This window comes from Photinus pyralis, unplaced genomic scaffold (genome assembly GCF_008802855.1).
Source record: "Photinus pyralis isolate 1611_PpyrPB1 unplaced genomic scaffold, Ppyr1.3 Ppyr1.4_LG5, whole genome shotgun sequence".
Classification (NCBI taxonomy): domain Eukaryota; kingdom Metazoa; phylum Arthropoda; class Insecta; order Coleoptera; family Lampyridae; genus Photinus; species Photinus pyralis.
Genome location: NW_022170596.1, coordinates 36,099,933 through 36,123,680, shown reverse-complemented (window position 1 = coordinate 36,123,680; position 23,748 = coordinate 36,099,933). Strand labels below are relative to the sequence as shown.

Genomic DNA, 23,748 nt, shown 5'->3' with positions numbered 1-23,748 from the left:
AAGAGCTGAAGTTGTTAAATATTATTTTCAAAATCAGTCCTCAGTTACTCTGGCACAACGTGCGTATAGGAATACATATCGCGGTCGAAATTCGCCAACATCGATGACAATTAACCGTTTGGTGACTAAATTTAATGACAGCGGTTCTTTAACAACATCGTCGAAGTAATGAGATTTATTAATGCCGTAAGGGCCGGTGTTGAGCAAAATCCAGGAACATAGTGTAGTGCCACCTGATACGCCACGTCGCGTGCAATGTGCCAGAAACATGCAAAACATCCTCGCTGCTGAACTTAATTTCTGGAGCCGTGTGATTATGACCGACGAAGCTCGCTCTGTGGAAGTGTTAATACGCAAAATGTTCCTTATGGGGGTACTCAAAACTCACACTTATTCAAGAGGTGCCTTTACATTCCCCAAAAGTAACTGTCATTGCCGGAATTTTACCGGAAATTCTTCAGATGGTGATTGGAAACGCCAACAAAAGAACCGATTTATGTTTGGCTGCAGAAGGTGGCCATCTGCCAGATGTTATTTTTAAAAAATGACCAAACAAATTGTATACCTAGATCAAAATTAAGTTCTAATAAATGAAAAATTTTAAAAATATGATTCTGTCCAAGTTATTAAAAAAACACAAAAAAGTACCTTGTATATTTACGTATACATATATAAATATAAGTTGTGATACATCAATGTAATCAGGAAAAATTGACCTTAAGAAATACAGGGTGTTGCATTTTAAAAATTACCTTTGGGCCAAATCTCAGAAAAGATCCCTCCTCGTCTTAAAATTACGTTATTTATTAGAGATGGTTCATGGTTCATATTTATTATAATAATTGCAACGGATGTAACCTTTGCGTTATAGGTATCCCATTTTGGAAGCTAGAGGGTATTTCCGTAATTGTTTATTGGTATCAAAAAGTAATATAGGCGTCATATACTTTTTTTTTATTAAACTTAAAATGGTAAAACCAATTTTGAAGATATTCTCTTTTTTAATACTAATAATATAATAATAGCGTTTATTTTGCTAGTACCCAATGGAATTTTCACTCTTCATGCATTTTAAGAAAAAAAAACAAGTACAAGAACAAGAACAAGAACATGAGACGAACAAATGTACTTAATAAATTCTTCTATGGAGTAATATGCCTTTTCAATCAATAAGTGTTTATAATGCTTATGAACTCTTTCGGTGGCAGTTTAATTAAATGTTTAAGAAAAGGGGACCCTAGTTGAGTCCATTTTGGCTGCTGGTTAACTCAATTCGGATACGTTCATTGTTTCACTGTTCTTGCTTAAGAGATACCGGGGAAAGTCAAAAAAGTGTCGGAGATACGGAGAAATGTTTATGACAAACATTTCTTTATAATCTTTCGTTTTCAAAATAAGTATACAAGGGCAGCTAAAAGGTTATTGGTCGTAACCTCATTTTTTAAATGGCACACTCCGTACGTGTAAATCTTAAAAGATATTCGATTCTCTTTCAAAAATATAGCAGAGTAGGTATGATATTAAACAAAAATGTAAAAATTCAGCACCAATCAAAAATATTAATATTAAACTTATTATTAATAAACTTAATAAACTAATTAATGTATAATAAGTACGGTGAAAAAATAAAAATAAAAATTATATACTTGACAATCGCATTGCTATAACTTTTGTCAGTCATAAAATCTTTGCGCTTTTTGGTTGATTTTGGTTACAACATCCAGAAGCCTTCCTAAAATTATTAACTGTTTTATTAATGTTCGCTTATACAGGATAAACATTGTGTCTGGAACAACATATTTTCAAAAAACTTCGTACTTTAAATTTGTAGCCAGTAGTGTACAGATGTATGGTGGAGAGTGGCATATTAAAGAGGACACTTTTTACTAGTAAAATTATAAAATCAATGCATACAACTATTTCCCGTAATTTGAGTGTTTCTCTTAAATTTGAGTATGTAATTATAATAAGCTGTTTAATTTGCTATATTCAAAAAGTGTACTCTTTAAGAATATGCAGGGAAAAAGAGTAGTTACCATTACAAAATATGCCCCCTTTCACCCTGCAGAAGTACGCCACTTATCACAAATTAAATAAAGTATGTAGGTAGATTGATAACAAACTGTTTATAATTTTGGATACCATAAAAAGTTTCTTAAAAAATGTTTGTTTTGAAGTTGTATCCTGTGTTCCAGACAAAATGTTTATCCTGTATATGACAATGATGTGGTGATAGATGTTACTTCTGCGGTACATTAAACTTTTTTGTTTTCTTGTGGTGCATCACATCTGTTTGTTTATATGATTAATTTTGCTCACAGAACCCGGAGGCTACCCTATAAATGCATATATAAATAACCCCGCTCTCTTTTTTAATTTTCCAGTTTTAAAGAAAAACTCGTTTTTACATGAAAATGATCTGCTGTCAGGGTTCATTGTGGTATATCAAATCGATTTGTCTATTTGAATGAGTTTCGTTGCAGAATTGACAACCTACCCTATGAGTTCGCAAAGCTCACCCACTTTTACCAATTTTTTTTAATTAATTAAATTTAATACCTAAAATATTATATACAGGATGTTCCTAAAACGGAAGAAGCTAATTCTTTGGCTTATTTTATGACTAAAAGTTCATATAAACATGGGCCCGTAAACGCTTCGTACCCGAATTTAGGGGGTGTTAGAATTTCAAGTTTTTTTAAGTTTTTGCTTTATATCTCCTGCAGTTTTTGAGATATTTCGCTGAAATTTGAAATACAATGTTACTGTGAAGGGCTTACATCATTGGTCATGGTATTGAGACTCTACAGGGTGTTGTTTTTCCCGGGTCATGATTTTATACCCTCAACTTTTCTTCGGTGCGCCGCAAGTAGATTGTGAAACAATAATTTAATTTTCTCGCCTGTTTAGAAACTTTTTAGTCTCTTGCAATTTTTTTTGTGTCTGTAACCGTTATCGTGCAAAAAAATAAAAATCAATTTTCGGTAGTTAGTAGTAGTAGTTGGCTAAAATGAAAGTATTATTTTTAAAACGGTCTAGTAGACCCTGGATTTATTTTGATATCTTATTTTTATTAGTTTTAACAGTTGGCATTGGCATTGGCATTGACTGTTGATATAGGTACCTAAGTGGTGCACTGAGAAAATTAGGAAATATACGAGCTTCATTCCTACAGCTTCGTGCGTACACATATACTCGTACATACATCCCGTTAAGCAATACGACGCTCTTTTAATGTGTGTAAATAATAAAATTGATGAAAGTGATAAACAAATAGATACAGCTACGTCTCGGGAGGTTTGTGCTAATCCAGATGAAAGCTTCATTGTGTACACCTAATGGAGGCAGATCCTATGAGTGCCGAATATAAAGGGAAATAAAGTTGCGTCTGAGAAATTGTCTTGATTAAAATGGAGTACTACAGCGAGGATAATAAATTTAAAACAAATTCGAGGTTTTTAAACAATTGCTTTCTTTTTCACAGTCTCGTCGCCTTCTGGGGAACCATAAGTGAAAAATGATTGTGACATTAGAAATCTTTCAGCGCATTTTTCTCTAATAAAAACAAGCATCGGGGCGCAGTGAATATATCAAGTAAAATTTCAATGCGACCATGCTACAAAACTGCCATTATTGTTAGCAGTATCGGAACTGAATCACGCAAAAGCTTCTAGAATGAGCTTTGTTCTTTCAGAACCATAGGAAGAAATGTAAAAGTCATACAACAGCGAGCTTGCGATAGAAAAGCTCCATTGTCGTGCGTTCGCATTCTCTAGAGATTTTCAGAAAGAAAGGAACTGTGGCTGCTATTTTTCTGAAAAGAATGTTGTTGTATTCATCTCGCCTATCTCAGAAATATAAAAAATAACGGGAAATTATTTTCAACACAGCGACAGCAATTACTGTAGCATATTTTCAATTTTTAAATGGAAATATTACTTTGCACGCAAATGTTCCATTATCATACCTCGCTTTCATTATTTATAATTATTCGGAGGGTACACTTTTATTATTCTTTGCAATCTAGATGAAGATATCTTTGAAACAGAAAATAATCGACCCCGATTTCTTTTAATTTTAATATTTTCGATAAATCTTCAGCCGTTAAAAACCTTTTCCAGAGCTCGAAGTTGGAGAAATAGGTCATACAATCTGCAGACCAGGGCGATTGAGGTAATATGTAAGGAAGTGAATATAGTAGTAGATTCAGATTTAAATTAACATTCGGATTTGTGATATAATCATCAATTTGTCTGCAGCAGGTAAATTTATAGTATTGAATATAAAAATATTGTGTAAAAAGTCAGATATTTGTCCCCTATTCTAGAATTATTTACACTACAGCCCGTATTCACTATGATGGCGTTTGCGTTACCGTGGTATATGGAACCTGTAAAAAATTGGATAGTTTCAACTGAAATAGAAGCACTCAGTCTAGTGCAGTTACTTCCTATATCGATACTGAAGGCATTATTTCCGTTCTTGTGTTGAACAAAAAGTAAGAGTATTTATTAAAAAAGTTTCCCGAAAAGCTTTCATAAACATCGAGACATTAAAAGACAAATCTTCATTTTAGTTCACAAATACCATTTATAACACGAAATGGAACAGAAATGGCAAACAAGAATATCAATAATGATATTGACAACAAAGAAGTATTATGGCTGAAAATAAGATATGATTAATGGCGTAACATAAGCTATAACAAACGGCTAATGTTTCCGGTACCGCCGGAACTCCCGTAAATGGCTGCGCCGCGACGTTCCGAACGTAAAACCAGCGCCACTCGTTTCCGGCGGCTATTAGCTATATTATAAAAGGGCGGGACGTTCGGCGATTTGTTTGTGCCGGTCATCTATTCTATAAGATTTTTACAAAGGGAGCTCTAAGTGGATTTGCAACGATGCGGAATATAATGTACATTATATTTTCGTCGGTTATACAACCTCGTTCGATTCAACCTCATTTATTAAAGAATTGACTACGTATGTTTACAGTTTATTGCCCAATTTTTTATACTCTTCAGTAAATTCTAAATACGGCAACGTAATTTGTACGTAGCTCCATTTTTGCGGTCCTTAGGTTTTAAGGCTAAAAATTGCGGTATGATTCCACTGTATTATTTGACAACAAGCACCGAACTGTACACTGTAAGAATACTACGAAAATGATTTTTCAAATAATATCTACCTCCTCTATTCCAGAAACAACCCAATTCTAATGAAAAGTTTATTATGCTTTGACCAAGACATCTTTCACCCTTCAATTTTACGTTGTCGATGTAAGGGTAAATGAAAGTTTGCACTTGGACTACCCTCTGGAACAATCTTATATTAATTACATTATGACCAGGGAAGGTAGACCTTCTCTAATGATAGACCATTTATCGGTGATGATATTGTACTGTTCGTAATATACTAGAAATGATATTTGGCGATACTGTTATAGTTTCATTTTTCTGAACGGAAGGTAAAATAAACTTGTTAACTTATAAACAGTCTTGAAGAAAATGTGCAAAGTTAACAAAGATTTATGAAAACTGCACATTGGTATATTATTTAGCTTTAAAGCATTATGGCTGATTTTGTTCATATAAATTAATAAAAATAGAGTCGTTTGACGCTTGCTTCTGAAGCATAAACTTGAGAATGAAATGGAGCCCTTGGTCACCAGCCACTACTTTTGGTACAATGTTCTTCAATTCCCAAATGTGTGCTTTCATCCGCTATTTAATATGCAGTTGGAGCTTGTCCGCACGTTCATTTGTGTCGGATGCCAACAGAATTTTAGCATTGAATAAGTAATTACAGGAAGAATATAATATAATGCTGATGGATTTTTGCGTATTACTGTAACATTGGTTGCATACCGTTAATTTGTCTACAAAAGTTCGTATTTCTTGCTTTTCGAGTATAGTGCTTTCAATGCTTCTTTTTGAGCAACTTTTTTTATGATCTTTGTTTCCATGAGAGGCTTTTGTTTCAGTTTACACATGATTTTATTTTTGTGTTGTCTTTAGCACTCTGTAAAATAGTTTTTCATCTGATTTGCAATCTTTTCCCATTTTTTGGCTGAATTCCTCGCAGGTTTAAGATTGCAAAACAGATGAAAAACTATTTTACAGAGTGCTAAAGACATTAAGGACAGCAAATCCCAGAGTTCACAAACGAAATGGACAACAAAATTTGAACGAAAAGAAGCATTACAGTACAGGAAAGATATACAGAAGAAGATAGCATACAAAAATAAGAGCCTAGGGAAAAAGGTACTTAAAAAAGGGTGTAACTAAAATCTTGGCACAGCGCGAAAGTTCCAGACGACTTAAAATTAGAAATAATCATCCCCATACAGCTACATTTTTCTGCAAATGACCTACTATTCATCTAATAGTAGTAAGTAAGAGATTTGTTAACGGTTTCTAAACGAATCGCCTGGAAGACACCATTTTATCATATCAAGTAATTAAATTTTCATCAACCATTAGGAGAATACGTTTTGATCAAAGTACCTTCAATGTACGTTTATGGTATAAACTCCTGTTTTGGGCTAAAACACTTTCACTATAATGTAGCTCACAGCAAAGTGACAAAAAATCGAACCAGAATGTGCCGAAGTTAATGATGATCTAGAAATTTAATTTGGTTGATGATCTCGCACTTTTGAAACTCTTCAAAGTATATCAGACGTAGGATTTATTGAAAATAGAGTTTAGTAAAGTGCACTAAACGGTCTTTGGGTGTATTCAAGTAGCATTACTTATGCCGTCAATGTATTGATTTATCATATTTATATTTGCAGTGTTTATTTATTTTATTTGTTAGCTGTTATCAAAACGCGTGTTCTTTTTTATATCTGTCAAACGCAAGGTACCGCCCGCTTTTATAGAAGTGTCTCGACGGAGCTATTGTTGACGTCGCACTGCTTTCATTATGCAAGTTGGCAATAGAAAACCTTCAGAAATAATGCAGATATTGATAATGGATTGTTTGCTTTGAAGCTTTCTCGACATAAAATGCAATTACTTTTTTTAGCATGACTGGATTTATTTATACTTCTGAAAGGTTGCCCTGTTCCCGCAACAAAGATTAATTTAGTATTAAAAAAAAAAGAATCCTAAATAAATAAAGGGTTATTAATGGTTGTGAATTGAGCTACCATTAGATACTATTCAAAATGGGGACGCGACGATAAACACTCGGCATTAGTACACTATTCATACACAATTTAATTGATTTGAACGGCATTATGAAATTATAAAAAATAATTAATCATTATCTTTTCAAAGACTTCAAGAAGCGCTCAGCGCAATCCAATAATGTACGTTAATGACTCGTAGAGAGACCACAATGACGCCGGAGAATGTAAACTAACGATCCATTTCATCATTCTAAGGAGATTTTAAAATCAAGGACCACAATAACCCGCCGCTACATGCAAAATCGACTTTTTTCTTCGTTTCAAACTAATCGGCAAACTACCAGTCGTTTTTTTGTCTAAGTGCAATTAAAAGGTGGCTGGGAGCCGTGGGGTTCCCACAGGGCACTTCACTAGAGAGGCTATCAAGATCGGGTCAATCCGGTATAAAAGAGCCACTTTGCAAGTACTATGGTAAGCCACACTCCTTTGTAAAATGAAGTGCAAGTATTAATATCCCACAAAAAAAAGCCCTTCACGTTTTAAGGACTTTTTAAATAATAATTTATTCATGTAAACTAGTTCTCATTTAAAACAATGTTCAAGACTCAATCAAAGGATAAATGTGGACAAAAAGCATTGTACAAATATAAATTAATGCTCGGGCTGATTGTGTGTAGTAGTGGAATGATACAGATCTGCTTTTGAAAGAGTGACAGTTAGTGATGAGATGGAAATGATGTGCAAATTGATTTTTACTAATGCATATACGCACACAGGCTAAGGATACACGGTTTGAATTTAACAGTCTGTATTTCACACGTATATAATATGGTAAATGAAGCGATAGTGTTGAATCTCTTAATAGTGTCCGAATTGACCGAATTGTAGATTAATTAATGCTGTCATGTGGCCCTTTAATTAGCTTCCAACAAATTCCAGATGCAGTTTACAAGGCAAATATTTAGATTGAAGTTAAACGCGATCAGGTATCAAAAGACTTTGAAGAAAGCAACTCCTTCCAATTAAAGAAGGAATTCTTGAATTTTTTTAAATTTCATAGTTCTATAGTAAGCAGCATCTTGTTACCTATTTATTCTTCGTTTATGTTTGTAAGATAAAGTATCAGATCGGGTTTTTGATATCTAAGCTGATTTTGATAAAACAATCAATTAATCACATGAGCAGTCTTACCTGTAATAAAGTAAAGGTGATGCTTTACTGTACAGCGGCACGTCATTTTAAAGCTCACATAATATTTACAGAAACACCCACAAAATCAAATTTATGTGGTTTGGTTATGAATTAATTTTTAGATAAATACATAAATAAGCGAATTTCAAGTTTTGATTGTATAAAATTTATTTTATGAAATGCTCAAGATTTTTTGTTTCTCCGATAATTGAGTCAAGTTTGTAGGATGCAAATACTGCATTCGCTTCAAAAATTTCTTGCTGCAGTGATTTTAACTAAAGCTTGGTAGAATATAAGTAATATAATGATTAGAAAATATATACACAACTTATCTAAATATTTACAATTGTATACATTAATTAAATTATAATGGCTGAATGCGACCCTTATTTTTTCGAGGTACCATGGGCTTATTATTCGTAATTTTCTGTCACTCAAAAGCTGAGCTATTGTTCATAGACAGGACTAAACGTCATGGAAACGCATTGTAAAAATCGTGAAGAAAAGTACGAAAGTGCCATACGAGTTTTTGACAAAAAAAGTTCGGTAATTTGATAACTAAAAAAAATATTTTCCATCGATCATAGTAATTTGTTATTTACAATACTACGTGAATATATTTATTCGCCCCTACCCTCCACGCATAGTTTTTACTCAGATATCGACAGTTTAAAATGGAAATATCTGGAATAACAGAAAATTGAACAATAAGCTGTGTTTAACTTAACTAGTCCAACCAAATTTCAGTCTGTTTCAAATCCTAACAATCGTATAAATGATCAAGTCAAAAATTGTATAGTATGTTCTTTGGTCTCGTTCTAACAATAACTAATTTAACGCCTCTAAGAATATTACCTATGTTTGGCATTTTTCCAAAAATGACACCCATAGTACAAAGAGTACTTACGAAAGAACATTACGATTATTAAACTGGCAAACAAAATGCGCTTAAAATGAAACATCCCCCTCTCGAGACCTGCTTATATTTATGAATAGCACAGGCAAAGAAAGAATTAAATTCAATCGAAAGTGGATAAAACTTCCTGACTTAACAACACGGTTCTGACATAACCACGTGACTTGGAGTGCACAAGTGTAAATTTTCATCACAATACTGAATCGCCGGCTTTTCACTCGCTTTCAGTACACAAATATCTGCAACATACAGAACGCCATACTGATGTGTGTGTGTATATATTGAAATCTTTTCAATTGCTTTGTAAATTCAGACCACACAAAACCCTATTTTCGTAGTTTATTTGTATCGCCCGCATACATTTTCAACACAGGGGAAATAGCATTTTCTGGAATTAATTTTCGTCTTTCCTATACAGAAAAAAGCCAGTCTCGATTATGGAATTAATTCGAAAACACCAGCCGAAAGCGATGTACTTTTTAATTCCGTGAGAAATACATTACCGTGACAAATATAATTGCTACTTAGTGTAACTGTACCTTTTGTTAAAGCTACCCTTTTACAATAAACCCAAACTGAAGCAAAACAAAAGGGTATTGTGACCGTTATGCAGTTAACAATGTCATTGTCACAATATGGACTACAATAACTTACTGTCCTTGCCCACTCGCTTGTCCAACGCTTACGTGTTATGGAAATTTAGATTGATGTGGCAATTCATTAAGGACGCAAGAAAACTAATTGCGCCGGAATTAAGCTTTTTGTAATGGTAGCGTCTTATTTTGCAAAAAGAGGGAATATTAGCCGCGTTTGATATTCGATGAGATGGGCGTAAGTGTGAACGGCCCCGTCACAATTATAAAAGACCGCAGGGGGTGCAATTTGGTTTGGGGGTGTGCCGCTGTACCCCTCTTAGTGGTACTAAAATATTATTGTCAAGTACAGAATATTGCTTTGTAATTGCGTATTTACAATAGATCGGGCGTTAAGTGTTTAAATTAACCAACATCGGATTACGGGTTAATTGGTAGTTTTGCGTAAAATTGCTACAGCGAGAACAATATGGACAAAGTGATGAGGTCGGCTTTATGTGAAATAATGTAGGGTGTACGTTTTGGAAGTACGAAAACTGAAAACAAATGGACAATCAAACAATGGTCCTACAATTTTTGCATTGCGCGATTTTCGCGGGCAGAGATGCAACGTAAAATACAAATATAGCAAAGGAGCCCGGGTATGGCTATAACTTGGCATTGCGTATATTATATGGCTAAACATGCTCATTTTCAATGCTTCAAGATTTATTTCAACCGCAATTGCACCATTTTGAAGGTTACTACAAAACTGTAGCTTACCAGCACGATGGGGTGACCTGCCATACATCTAACGAGAATTTACCCATGATTAATGAACTGATCCCTAACAAATTGGCTTAGCGCGGAGGAGACCTGACCTCCCCACAGTCCCCAGCCGATTATGAGGTTTTCTTACAAATTTAGCTTACGTGAATGAACCTAACAATACTCCCATTAAAGGCGAATATTCGTCAATAAATGAATAAGACATCCGGCGTTATATCTCGAAAAGGTTTTGACCAGGTTTCGTGAATGCCAACGGTATGGTCGTGGCCCCATGGACATTTTTTGAATGCAAATGTATATTTTTACTTCATGGTAAGTGCACGATGCACTTCATGTGCAAAAATGTATGGCCCACTTTGCTTTATGGCAACTTAAGAGTACGTAATGGAAGAAATGCCCCAATGAAATATAAATGTTTATTTAAGAATGAACCTTTCCAAATATCAGTAACTGAATTTTTTGGGTTAAAACAAAATATGCGTGTCTTTATAGAACCTTATAAAAGAACAGAAAATAAGTAAAGGAATACTAAAAAGTCTAATATAGAAAAAATGAAGTTAGGATATACCTATATATCAAAATTGTTAAAAAAGCAAAACAGCTTCTTGTGCGTCGAATTTCGGTAGTTCGCACGCAATCGGTGAACTTTTAAAACTAAACGCAAAGTTAAATTAAATTTAATCAAGTATAAAGAAACTATATACTTATACATCCACAATTAAATTAAGTATAAATAACTTCCAACTCAAACGGAAGCTGGCGGAACGGGACGGACGGACGGATTCGAGTGCCACCAGATGATGCGGATTTGCCCCTGGACAAGGTTTTGGATCGGCTGCGAAATGGATGCCACAGATAATACGTCGGAGAAACGATTCGAAGGATCTGAAAGCAGAATTACGGCACACCAAGAGCTTTCGTACGCAAAGAGAATTGAAATATCTTCACTGGAACGGTTGCAAATTACAGCTTTTGTTTAGGGTAAAGGCGGTTAAAACACAATTCTAGAAATTAAATCAATTACTTTTACCTTTCAGGGGAAATTCACCCTGGTTGTGCTCGAGATCAATCCTTTTTTCACATTAACATTGCGTCTTCTTTATTATTCGCTGTTTTACTGCCACTGTACATTTATTATTATATTTTGAAATTAGAGCAACACTTTATGCATCCCTTCGCAATTAATAAACTAAATACCTACTCTCAATGATGTAAAAAAACTAAACTTTCATTATGTCATTTGGATACTATAAAAGGTGTAGTGTTTACTGTGCATTAATTAATTTAAAAATAATTAATTCCAGATTTAGTTTTCAACTAATGAACCGAGGACAGTTTCAGAATTTATAGTTGTTTATGCATTGGTACAAGTACCTACTTTTCTGGATTACAATCTACTTTCTTCATCATTGTACTTTGAATTTTCAGAATTTTTAACAGAAAAGTTTTGTCCGAATAAAGAAAGCGTAAGAACTCGAATTTCAGAAGAGTATCTTGGAAACACAACAGTAACGTGCGATATGCCAAATGCTTAATATCGAAAAAATTATAGAAGCTTTTCATTTTGCGTTTTTTTGTGCTTATGGTATAGTTTATAAATAATACACAACCGTATTTTTTAGGTAGGTACTCCCTTGATAATTCAGCAGCTAGGTATTTCAATAAATTTATTATAGTATCATTTTAATCAGATAAAAATTTTCTATTGAAGAATTGAGTTGTAATCAATTATTATGGAACCTATCCTTTTTTTGCAGAGCTTCTCCACTTTGTTTAAAGCTTACGGTTTTCTCATACTCACGAAGAGCATGCCTGCGTATTTATAGAAGAAGTAAACGTGTCCAAGTCTCTAATAAATAAATGCATACACAATCGTTTGAAATTTGGGTATGTTTCAGGTAAATGCACCATGGTAATTAGCGACTTCATCATTGCCCCGAAAATCATTAATTTGTCTTTGTAAACCACACCTTAATTCGTACTATGCCGATAACGCAATTGAATTTATATAAGAAGAAAGGGTTTACCTGCAGGCAAATGTGCGCTTGATTGCCTGCGGATAAAGAATAATAATAAACTCCCTCTTAACAAAGAAACTGGTATCACTCAAGTCATTATCTAAGTTAAGGAGATTCCCAGATCTACCTTCACAGAGATCTCTAATTAACTAACCACGTTGACTGAACAATAGGTAGGTACTTAACATATCATTTTGGTATATATTTTCATGTAAATGGAAAAACATTAAAAACAATAACTACAATAACTGAAATGGCTTTGAAATCCGAGGCTAATTAGCGTTCTTGTTCTAATTCTTGTAGGTACATTATATCAGTAAAATAATTAGCGTTATATTCTAGAAGAATAAAAACCAAAAAGTGTAATGAGCATACCTAATTTAAGAGTTAGGCGTCCATTCTAAACTAATATAAGGAATTTACGTTTGAGACTTTGAAAGCTTGATCTTTGGATCGAACTTCATTACGTAGGTACTTAATTAAAAAACAAAACTGATTAATAAAAAGTATAATTCCAAGGAGGAATTCGTGAAAAAGTTACAAAGAAATTTATGGGAGAAAGGTTCATTGGAACAATTTTCTTTGCCCAAAATCGTTCTGAGACCTTCATTTTCATGCCTACTTTCTGTCAGGAAATTTTAGTTTCCGTGACAGAGGCAGAGCATACTACGTTTCCTGCCGCTTGTCACTTTACTGGCCGCATTTGTCACTTTACCGGCGGCTCCGTCACTTTACCGGCCGCATATGTGACATTGCTAAATGTCTATAATGATTCCTGTCATCACTGACAGATTGACAGTTCTATATAAAAATTGAAATGTTATATTAAATACGATTTCGGGTAATATTTAATACAAAACTCGTCACTAAAATGATACTACTTGACTCGGAAATTGACGTACCAATATTTCCTCACCAGCAATGTATCATTTTCCTGACTTTTATGTAAATAACTATTATTCATAAAAAATCAAGACGAGGAAGTTGAAGAGCGCCAAATAATATTTCATATCGCGATTAGAAAGCCAACTTTAAAATTTAATGTTTGAAAGGCCTACATGTCAACTTAAAAACAAAACCTAGAAAACTAAAAGCTTAAGAGTGCACGAAACCGCGCGATTTGATGAATTTCAATCTCAATGATTGGAAGGCATTATTAGCTCTAAATTTTAACGTGAAAGTCAAAGTTTAGAGACTCAAGGAGCGCCAGAAAATGGCGCGATTCATAAACAAACGTAAAATTTGAAGTTCGTAGCTTTCGAAATTTACTTGAATTTACACTTTGTTTTGCTATGGGTCACCACCACCTTCTTCTCACCACAGTTCTAGTTATACGTGGAAGGATTTAACTTTACGTTATAAATGGCTTTTATATCCGCAATGAATAATAATCATTTTAACTTTCTGTTCGTACAGAAATAAATTGGAATAAAATTTTGCAAGACCTAAAACAGGTGACAGGTCATATTGTGGTTAGCGAAATGGATTATTAAGCGCTGTGGCAACACACAACCCTCAAAATTTTAGATGGCGTGTAAATCAAGAAATACATTTTTTGGAAAATACCCCCTTTCGCCGAATTGGAAGCGATACTTAGCAGTAAGTAACTTTCATTGCAGGAGAGGCTATGGAGTAATAAGAGAATAGTGTGTGCCAAGCTTTCTCATTTACATAAATCCCCCGCCTCTTCTCCAATTTCCAATTTTTGTTGGAATTGCAAGAGATGCGACGAAATACGGCAGAGTGGGGTGGGTAAATCTAAAATCTTGGACTAAAATTTCACTTACGATTTGGTGAAAATGCTCTCACTAGGAAAACGCTATAGAAATTGCTCCGTATGTAGTAAAAACTCTTGGTTGCGTTTAGATTCAGTGACATAAAATTTCCCATTTCCTTTTCACTGCATGGTTTCCGCGTAGACGTTTTCTCTCTTGATTTGAAATTGTTTGCTATTGTCGATTTCCAAGCTCCTGTTAAATGTGACCTTTTCCCATTTTTACATATTTAATAGAATCCACAGTCGCATATATGTATACCATTCATTATACATTCATTCTGTTGATACTAGTTTAGGCATGTTTTTTATGTTGTCATATTAAAAAAGTTATTTCTTTAATAATACTTCACGAAAAATAGTGCTTTCCATTTCCATTAAAAATTTACCCACTTACTACTGCAGAGGCCTTGGTAGATCCACGCCACTATAAATAATTTTTAAGCATGTAGATTTCATTAAATTATTTTAACGATTTTTGTTACAATAAATTGTTTTGTTAGTGAAATTATGAAACTAATTAACTCAACCATTTTCCTTAATTTAAATTTTCATCTTATATTTGATTATGTAATAGGTAGGTATATAATCAGTTTTTATGCTGCTAGCCAAAGAGTGTACTATTTAAGAGTATGTAATGAAAACTAGTGGTTGCCATTAAAAAAAAGCAGTATGCAGAAGTACACAAATTTAAAGTACGTATCTGTAACTGTTTGCAATTTTGGATACTATAAGAAGCTTCTTTAAAAAAGCTTTGTCTTAAAGATGTACCTATTCAGTTTTCCAGACACAATCTTCTTAGTGCCTGTTATATACTCAGTCAAAAGGGTTTGTTTGTAGTGCCTTTATGTTCACATAAAAATGCGTATGATTGCGCCATTTACGAGTTAATCTAATCTGCAACAAAATTTGAATCTGGTATAAACAGACGAATTTAAAATTCCACCTTAGGTTCCAATGCTGACATAAGGCGAAAGCTTGAACTATCTACGTATAGTCCAGTAAATTTGTACTTTATGGTTACAAAGTCTGGTATAGAAGATTTTATTTTTCCGACTGGTTTAAATCGTAAAGAGAGAGAAAAATCCAAGTTTGCCAATATGACTGAAGTTGGGAGACATTTCTGTGGACAAAAATCTGCAAAAATGTTTCAGTTTTTTCGGTTTTTTACAATAACTCGCCAACGGCAATACTTTGGTGAAATCATGTTTTATTCAAAATTGTAGTGTATAAAAGTACCTTTAATTTAATCATTTATTTGACCCCTAACATGTATAGTTAGGAGATACACTAATTTAAAATTTCGTGTTTTTAGTAATTTTACTAATTTTTGAATGTTATGTCAACCAAACGAACCAAAAGTCACTCTGATGGCTTCATTGTCTTGCCATTGCCATTACTATTGGATTAAAGTAGGTTTTTGAAGAACCCCGATATGTTAATTCTGGGTTAGAGGTTAACTAGGCAACTCTCCCACAAATACAACCAGTTCTGTGGCATTACTTACTAAAATTATAAATGGTACCTATGTAGTGCAAGAATCCAATGGGGATGCTTTGCCTTCTTGAATTTGAAACAGTGATTTTCTAGATGATATCCTCAAAAATTTGAAAAGCTTTTCAAAATGAAGTATGTCACTCTATCTGAATGATATCTCTATAGATGTAGCTGTAGATGGCATCTGCACTAATAATAATAGTGATCTAATGTCCAACAGAAGAAATCTGCAATTATGGATTAAAAACGCACAAATACATCTTTCAGCAATAAATACATAAGTAATTAAATTATGTCAGTAAACTACAAAGCTACTAAAATGTATAAAATAAGTAAGATTAAGATAAGAATACAAAATTTGAATGGTGAAAGCTTAAACTGGAGGACTAGTAAAGGTACAGACGGACAGAACAGACGGGCAGAGTGCGGACAATGGCATTCATTTTCCGTTTGTAAAATGCGCTAAAAATATCAACTTTAAAGGTTTAACATCAGGTTCCCGGGTGTCTGTAGTCTTTTAGAAATTATTAATAGTAAAAAATGGCAAATTGAGACTGATACTGACGTATAAACTATATTGATTCGTTTTATACTATAATGCTACATGCGGCGAAGATATATAAAGAAGTAATAAAAAGTATGAATTTGAATTGTGGTGGGTGGAGGCACCCGAGTGGAAGATGCAAAGTTCTAAAGAATAAGATCGAATACCTATACTTAAAATTTCATTAATGATAGTTAATTGCGATTTAGATATTGCATTTGTATTCGCTTTCAACGCAATTACCAATTTGGAATTGTATGGTCAGCATATTTTTACTTAATTTAGATAATCATTTACAAACAAATGTAATTATAACTTCAAATATAGTTGGGATAAATTGATCGCATGACGCGAAACGAGCATAAATACCAGTTTTGGAGTGTTTAACGTGAAAAAAGCGTGTAAAAACAATTCATTAAAGTAAATGCCAGAGATATGTGTATTTAAAAAAAGAAGTGAGGAAAAGTGGGCATTAGAACATATTTCCATTTAAGAAGAACGATAAGTAGGGGAAGTCCCGCCAATGATGAAAAAACAGGCGGGGTTGTGAATTTACCCCAATTCTCAGCTCCGCCTTTCCGACACTACTACTGCTACCTTAAACCACATCAGCATCACCACGGTCAGTCGTTCTTAAACTTTCAGTTTGTGAGTGCCGCCAGAGCTATGTCCAACTTGTACGGTTTTTGTGGAACAATGATGGAAGAGTGCCATCCTCAGACGAATCGCAATGAAGAACATATTAAGCGGCCGATGAACGCTTTTATGGTTTGGTCGCGTATTCAGCGTCGAAAAATCGCCTTAGATAATCCGAAAATGCACAATTCGGAAATTTCGAAGCGACTTGGTGCCGAGTGGAAAATGCTCTCCGAGGTGGACAAGCGGCCCTTCATCGACGAGGCGAAGCGATTGAGAGCTTTGCATATGAAGGAACATCCCGATTATAAGTATCGTCCGAGGAGAAAACCGAAAAGCTCGCTGCCGTCGGCGATGAAGACAGGTTTAGGCTTTCCGAGTTTTCAATTACCTTACTTTCCGCCAGTAGACGCGCCGTATCCCTATTTTAATCCGGCTTTCGATCTATCCAGGATGATCCCCAGCGCAGAGAAGAGCCCTAATCAGAATGCCGTAGTTACATCGTTTCATTCATCGTTATATCCACCGTTTTATCATCAAGGTAGTCCGCCGAAAACTTTCCCGTCAGGGCATATTGGAATGTTTCCTACGATTCCAACGCCGCCCGGCGTCATGTATTCAGCGTCTTCAAGTCCCGGCTCGAGCCCGGCGTCTTCAGAGATGGAATTACGAAGACCTGTTCCTGTTATATTTTAGTTGTGATTTGTGCGTGATAAATTCTTGCGAAAGCACTTTGACTTCCTTGTTATTTGCTGTAAATATGTTGTAAACTCTGTGTTACTGTGATTTTATCGACTGATTATTTTGTAAATAATGTAGCAATTTGCGAGTAATGTTAAGCAATGTTATTTATTGTTCCGTTTAACTAATTGTACATATGCCTAGTTATAGTAAAGTCAATAAATTGAATAAATACGGTGCGTTCTTTCATTATTCTTCTAACAAGGAAAATTCATTAAGAATAAAAACACTTACTGTAAGCCTTTACTTTTCTATAACAATAGCTATCGTCGAAATGCTGAAGTTCGATTTGAAAAACTATTGTTTTTGTTCTCAATAAAAACATTGTTTTCGAAGACGTTTTCTAAAGGAGACCCCCTTTTATTTCAATTTCTTTATGCATTGTACTTTGAATTTACTCCCTATTGGGCAATAGTAATTGAGAAATTAATGTGGCTTTCGACTTTGCAATTATAAAGAAGCATTCAAATTCATTTTGAAAGGGTTAAGTGAAAAGTTTATTCGTTTCAATGGTATACGTTTTTGAGCGAGTACCACTTTATTGTTGTTACTATACTTTGAGAAGCTTCGAAACAAGCTAGCGAAGATGATAGAAAAGTTACCTGTACCCCACTTTGTTTCGTTGAATCGGCTGCATTTACCAATTTTACCTAAAATGACATTTTAAATATTAATTGGTTGCAGTTACAGAGAATACGATTAACAATAATCTACATTTTCGACAAATTATATGAATTGAATTATCGAAAAAAACCTGTAATAATAATAATAATGTTGAAATATATTTTTTTGGAAATCACAGTTTACAAATGCGCCCAATGCAGATGGACATAATGAGCGATTGGAAACTATTTTTATAACAAGTAGCTACTTTTTAGAATAAAATACTCAAGATCCTTGCCCATTTTTGAAATATTGTGAGCGGATCTAACTCCTCCCTTATCATATATAGGCAAAAATATTATACCTATGCATCGTCCGGTATAATCAAGGAATCATTTTTACCACTTTTTGATAAAATGCATCATCAAACCGTTGGTGTATTAATATAAAATTTGTTAGCATTGGAATCTTGAAATATCGAATGTGGATCGTACCTTAAAAATATCCTTAACCATGCATACAATAGGAGAGTTGCTAAACAACATCGCAAAGAAACTTTCATTGCCGTTCCATTGAAGAAAATGAGATTTTAGGCTTTTATATGGCTCTGATTGAGCGTCTACAATAAAGATAGCGTTAATTCATTAACTATAACTTCCTGCGCGACTCCTTTTTGAGATCAGCGGGTGACGGAGCAGGGGGAGGAGAGTATAAATTAATATGATATTTCATGGTATTCTAAAGGTCTCAACAAAATGAACTGCCGCCTTTCTGTATTACTCCTTATCAAAATATGCGGTTCCGGGAGAGGGTTTCAACGAAAGGAATCAATTTCCACCAACCATAGTCCTCCTCCTCCACCCCTTGTCGTGGTCGGGTATAATTCCTAATATTTCAAGAGCGTATATTGTCGGAGGAGGGTACTCTCATCGAGCGATTGGCACATCTGAAAGAAATTTATTCATTCGTGATGGCAAAACTTTAAGACCGAATATTTCGGAACATTTACTGCTTTTCAGTTCAGCATAATTTGGCAATTTAAGGCTCACAGGTATTGCTCACTGTTTTAGGCACTATTCGACCAGTTTTGGCTCAAGGTTTTGTTAATTATTAATTTTGTTGTTTACATATATAAGGGTAAAATTGCAATTCAAATTAAAAGTGATAATCAGGTTTGTGCTTACCTAGTCCCATTTATTGTCAGGGACCCATCCCACCAGTACGAATGAGGTGGTTAACTCATTCATTTATAAAGACGATCCTATTTTACTTATTTTTGTTTTGTTTAGAAATTGATTTTTCATAATGAAATATAATTGTCGAATTAAGCTTAAAAAGTAAGCATATTTGCCACAGTTTTTGTATTTTAAGAAATTGCAACAATTTAGAATAATGATCTTGATTTAAATCCATTACCATTAGTAACCAATTTCCCATTCAGATACGGATTTTTCAACAGACAAATACCTTAATTGCGTCCTTTGTCTTCGAAACGAATCATTCAATCTATAGGTATGTCATTAGATAGATTGATAATTATTATTTGCACCAGTTTTCATTGTTATAGGTAATGAGCTCTAACAAGTCAATTAACCGAACGTAACCTTGCATCTGAATTCAGTAATCTGAAGCAATCTACAGTTATCATCAAAAGAATTCCTAAAGGTGCACGAATTACCGTAGCCAATTCATTGACACCTTAACGATAAATTGAATTCTTGGATGAAACTATTAACTTAAACATACAGTGATTTACAATTTCCTAAAAGAAAACTATACTGAAACTTATTACTTAAATTGATTTCAAGAAGGCTTTCGACTCTATAGAGCGTGACATTATGTTGACGGAAGAGGTCTCAATGTTATAGGTATGAATCTTTCTTATTTTTTGAAAAGGATGTAATTTTATCTGAAGTCGGTGCTCAACAAGCTGATTCTGCGGGTCCCATGCTTTTCTGCAATTCAACCAGTTATAATAAAACTTACTACAGAGCTCAATGCCTGGTATTTATTTCTACGAAGATACTGTTGGAGGAACCCCTGAATCAGCTTCATCAAATTTCAATATTTTAATTGAAGAGTGTGCCAAATTAGGACTGGAAATCAACCCTTAAAAGTGTGAAATTTATTTTTGCTCAGTTGTTGATAAGAAGATCTTTCGGTTTTTTGAAAATCTTTTACCGGGAATTCGAGATACCTTTTGGACGCCCGAAGTCGACTACTCCTTGAAGACGCGCGCCTTTCAAAATGTGGTTGATTTCTTCCCTTGGTAAAAAACAAAATTCCCTCCGTCACGCAGGAGTTTTCCTACGACACCAATTTGACCATCGGAAAAAAAAAAGATAACAAAAACTGAAAAACCACAAGGTTAGTAAACCACGCTCGGAGATGGCGTCTAAAAGTCGTCGACCCCACATCGTGTAGCCCTGTAACAAATTGCAAAAATGCCGTAAAAACTATTGGAATTGCAACTTCTGTTTCCAAAATTGGTAATACTTAATCCTCACACTTCGTTTTACCTACTAAGACATTGCCTATAGCCGTCCCAAAATGAATGCATCTCTTACGAATCATTCCTTTGGCCTACCTACTTTAAGAAAATTCTTGACACTTTGACAACTTTGGAAAAAATCGTCAACATTAAATTAAACATTTACGTGGCTTCATTACTCATCCAAAACGGAGTTGCTGATATTTTTCTAAGGCCTTTCTGGTTTAATCTGCTTTATCTTGTCTTTCAACGGAGTAATAAATTGAAACTGGATCAGTGACCCTTTCTGACAAGATTCCTATAGAACCTTCTAGACAAAAAAATTGGGACATCATCAACACAATCGGAATATGTGATAAAATAAAGTTCGAATGTGATAGAGACAGCAAGATTATTATTTATATTTAATGTGTTACCTTTATACTTTTTATTGTTTACGTGGAATATTTTGGTTTTGTATACTTTGGATAAGAATGGGTTTTTGTAGTGCATTTGAATGTGAATGTGTTTAAACAAAATTTTTGTACTGCGTTAAAAAAAGCAATAATTCCTTATCTGAAATTCACTAGAATTTAATGTTAAATTGTATTAATAGATATCATTTCAGGTCTAGTTTATGGTAATCCATTCTTTTAGTATGAAGGGTTATTCTTATTGTTTCATAATTAAAGGTTGTTACAAGGGAAACCCCTTGTTTCTATTTGTTACTATACTTCGCATCATAAAATAAGGGCAGTTAGTAGTATTGATATATAATTGTTACATGTGTGATGTGGGTAACGCATACAAAAACCATAAAAACAATTCGCTCTGGTTCGTTTGTATTATGAAATTGAATGTATTGTATGGAGGAGTAAATTAAAAATCTTACAAATACTCAAATAAAATTACAATAATATGCTATGTCTACGAATTAATACAATAATCCTCACAATAATCCTTATATTCTTACCCTTTCCTGCATTCATTCATTGAACCCCTTTCAGAAAGTCCCCAAAATATATATGCAATTCCCACAGCAATAATTTGCACTACGTAAACCAAAAACAGAAAGCTGTAGAAAAGATGTGCACAATGTACCCCCACCCCTGCTGAATTCCTTCTCAATGTTTGCAAAAAAATGTGCTCTGAAACATCCATTTATTTTTTGGAATATTCCTACCTCAAAAATGGAACCTTTTGTTTTCGTTTTAAGCAGTTACTTTATATTCCTCATTCAAATGTCTGTTTGCACTGCTCGTTGACCATTAACCAAACGCTAATTTAATTGAGTGGCTATTACGTTAGGGCCGCACAATTGAATTTTGATTCGCAATTATTGCGTATTTAGTGAGATTTTTGAAAATTGCTACCATCTCAAATTCGTTGTATCTTATGCACTAGTTCAAACCGCATATACACGTAGAACTTAAGTACAATATAATAGCGTTCCATAATAATGAGTCAATTAAACATAAATTTATGCCCTCGGAGCTGTAAAAATATTAGAATGATGACGTCATCTTGCCAACCCCTATGCAATATTAAACTTTTAACAAAAATTCATCGTGAAGAGGAACTACAAATTTCGTTAAAATTAAAGGTCGAAGTATATAGCACATGCTATGTTACCATTTTGACAATGAATTCAAGAAAAATGCTTATAATTTTTTGTATTCTTTAGTGCCAGCTTTTGATTTTCAACGGAAAATGTCTGAGGCTTTTTGTAGCTTTTATTTCCTTGCTTTGATTTGTTAACACTCGACGCGGAGGGGTTTTATTCAAAATTAAAGACAGTCGATATCTGTTGTAAATATCTTAATACGAGAACCGTATACCATTACATAAAAAAACTTACTACTCGAGAAAGAACCAATTCTTTAAAAAACCAATTTTAAAACCTGTTCCATCTCCTTTCTTTACTTTCCCGCATCGAATGTGGGAAAACTGACATTTTTAACAGGAATTGTGAAATCTTGAAGATCGAGTTACAAATCTGTTTTGGTTATTTTCACCTGATCATTAGGTATTCTACCGTTTAGCAAAATTTGATCAATAAACAGAATAACTCCTTGTTACGCCTTGTAAGACGTTCTTAATTATTATTTAAAAAAAAACCTTAAAAGCTCGCTTTCAGTATTTTCATATCACATACCGCGTATACGCACTCCTCCGAGCAGAAAAAGTGAGATCAACATCAGAAATATTAAAAACACAAAAGACAGCTCCTTGCAAATATGGCATGGTAACTCAAGCATTATTTCTTAATTCCTTTAATTTCAGAGAAATTTTATTTCGCGAAAATAGGAGTTTTATTCAAATGAAAATTGTGTATTGCGGCCTTTCTTCCTTTATTCGCTACGTATACGTATATAAATTGTATAATACCTACGTTACGTATTCGTACAACTCTCCGTGTAGATATAAGGAATGTACTACTTTCATTTCCTTTTAAAGGATACAAACTTACAATGGGGGATCGATGCATTAGGGCGACTACAATGGGCAACAATCGATTGCCCTTCTGATAAACATGAGTTCATTACCCGATAACGTTACCTATAAATACGGATAGAATGAATGGATGGTGACTGACAGATTTTGCTTAAATTTGAAGTTGGGGAAAAATCGAAGAGCAATACCTTTGTCGGGCACGCACAGAATGTCCTTTCGCCGCGAACGTGCTACAGAGACGTCAGCCGATATCCTAATGCGAACAAAACTTTGGATTGCAGTTATGATTATGCAAGAAGAAAACACACAAAAGTAATGAATAAGGGTGAATTGGCGTACCTTACGGTAGTCAGTCAATATGGGTAAAACAAAATGCCCGAGCCCGATTGGAAAACCACAGGCGAGA

At 34.1% G+C, this 23,748-nt stretch overlaps 1 protein-coding gene across 1 annotated transcript; it reads left to right on the top strand.

Annotated features, from left to right (window-relative positions):
- The first annotated feature begins 17,078 nt into the window (after positions 1-17,078).
- Positions 17,079-17,952, top strand: LOC116171444 (SOX domain-containing protein dichaete-like). Its single transcript, XM_031488297.1, has one exon. It carries the CDS (start codon positions 17,105-17,107, stop codon positions 17,768-17,770), a length of 666 nt encoding a protein of 221 aa, XP_031344157.1. The 5' UTR covers positions 17,079-17,104; the 3' UTR covers positions 17,771-17,952.
- The last annotated feature ends 5,796 nt before the right edge of the window (positions 17,953-23,748 follow it).

What these genes read in the sequence shown, in the direction of transcription:
- LOC116171444 (XM_031488297.1), top strand. Translation starts at nt 17,105, where the DNA reads ATGTCCAACTTGTACGGTTTTTGTGGAACAATGATGGAAGAGTGCCAT.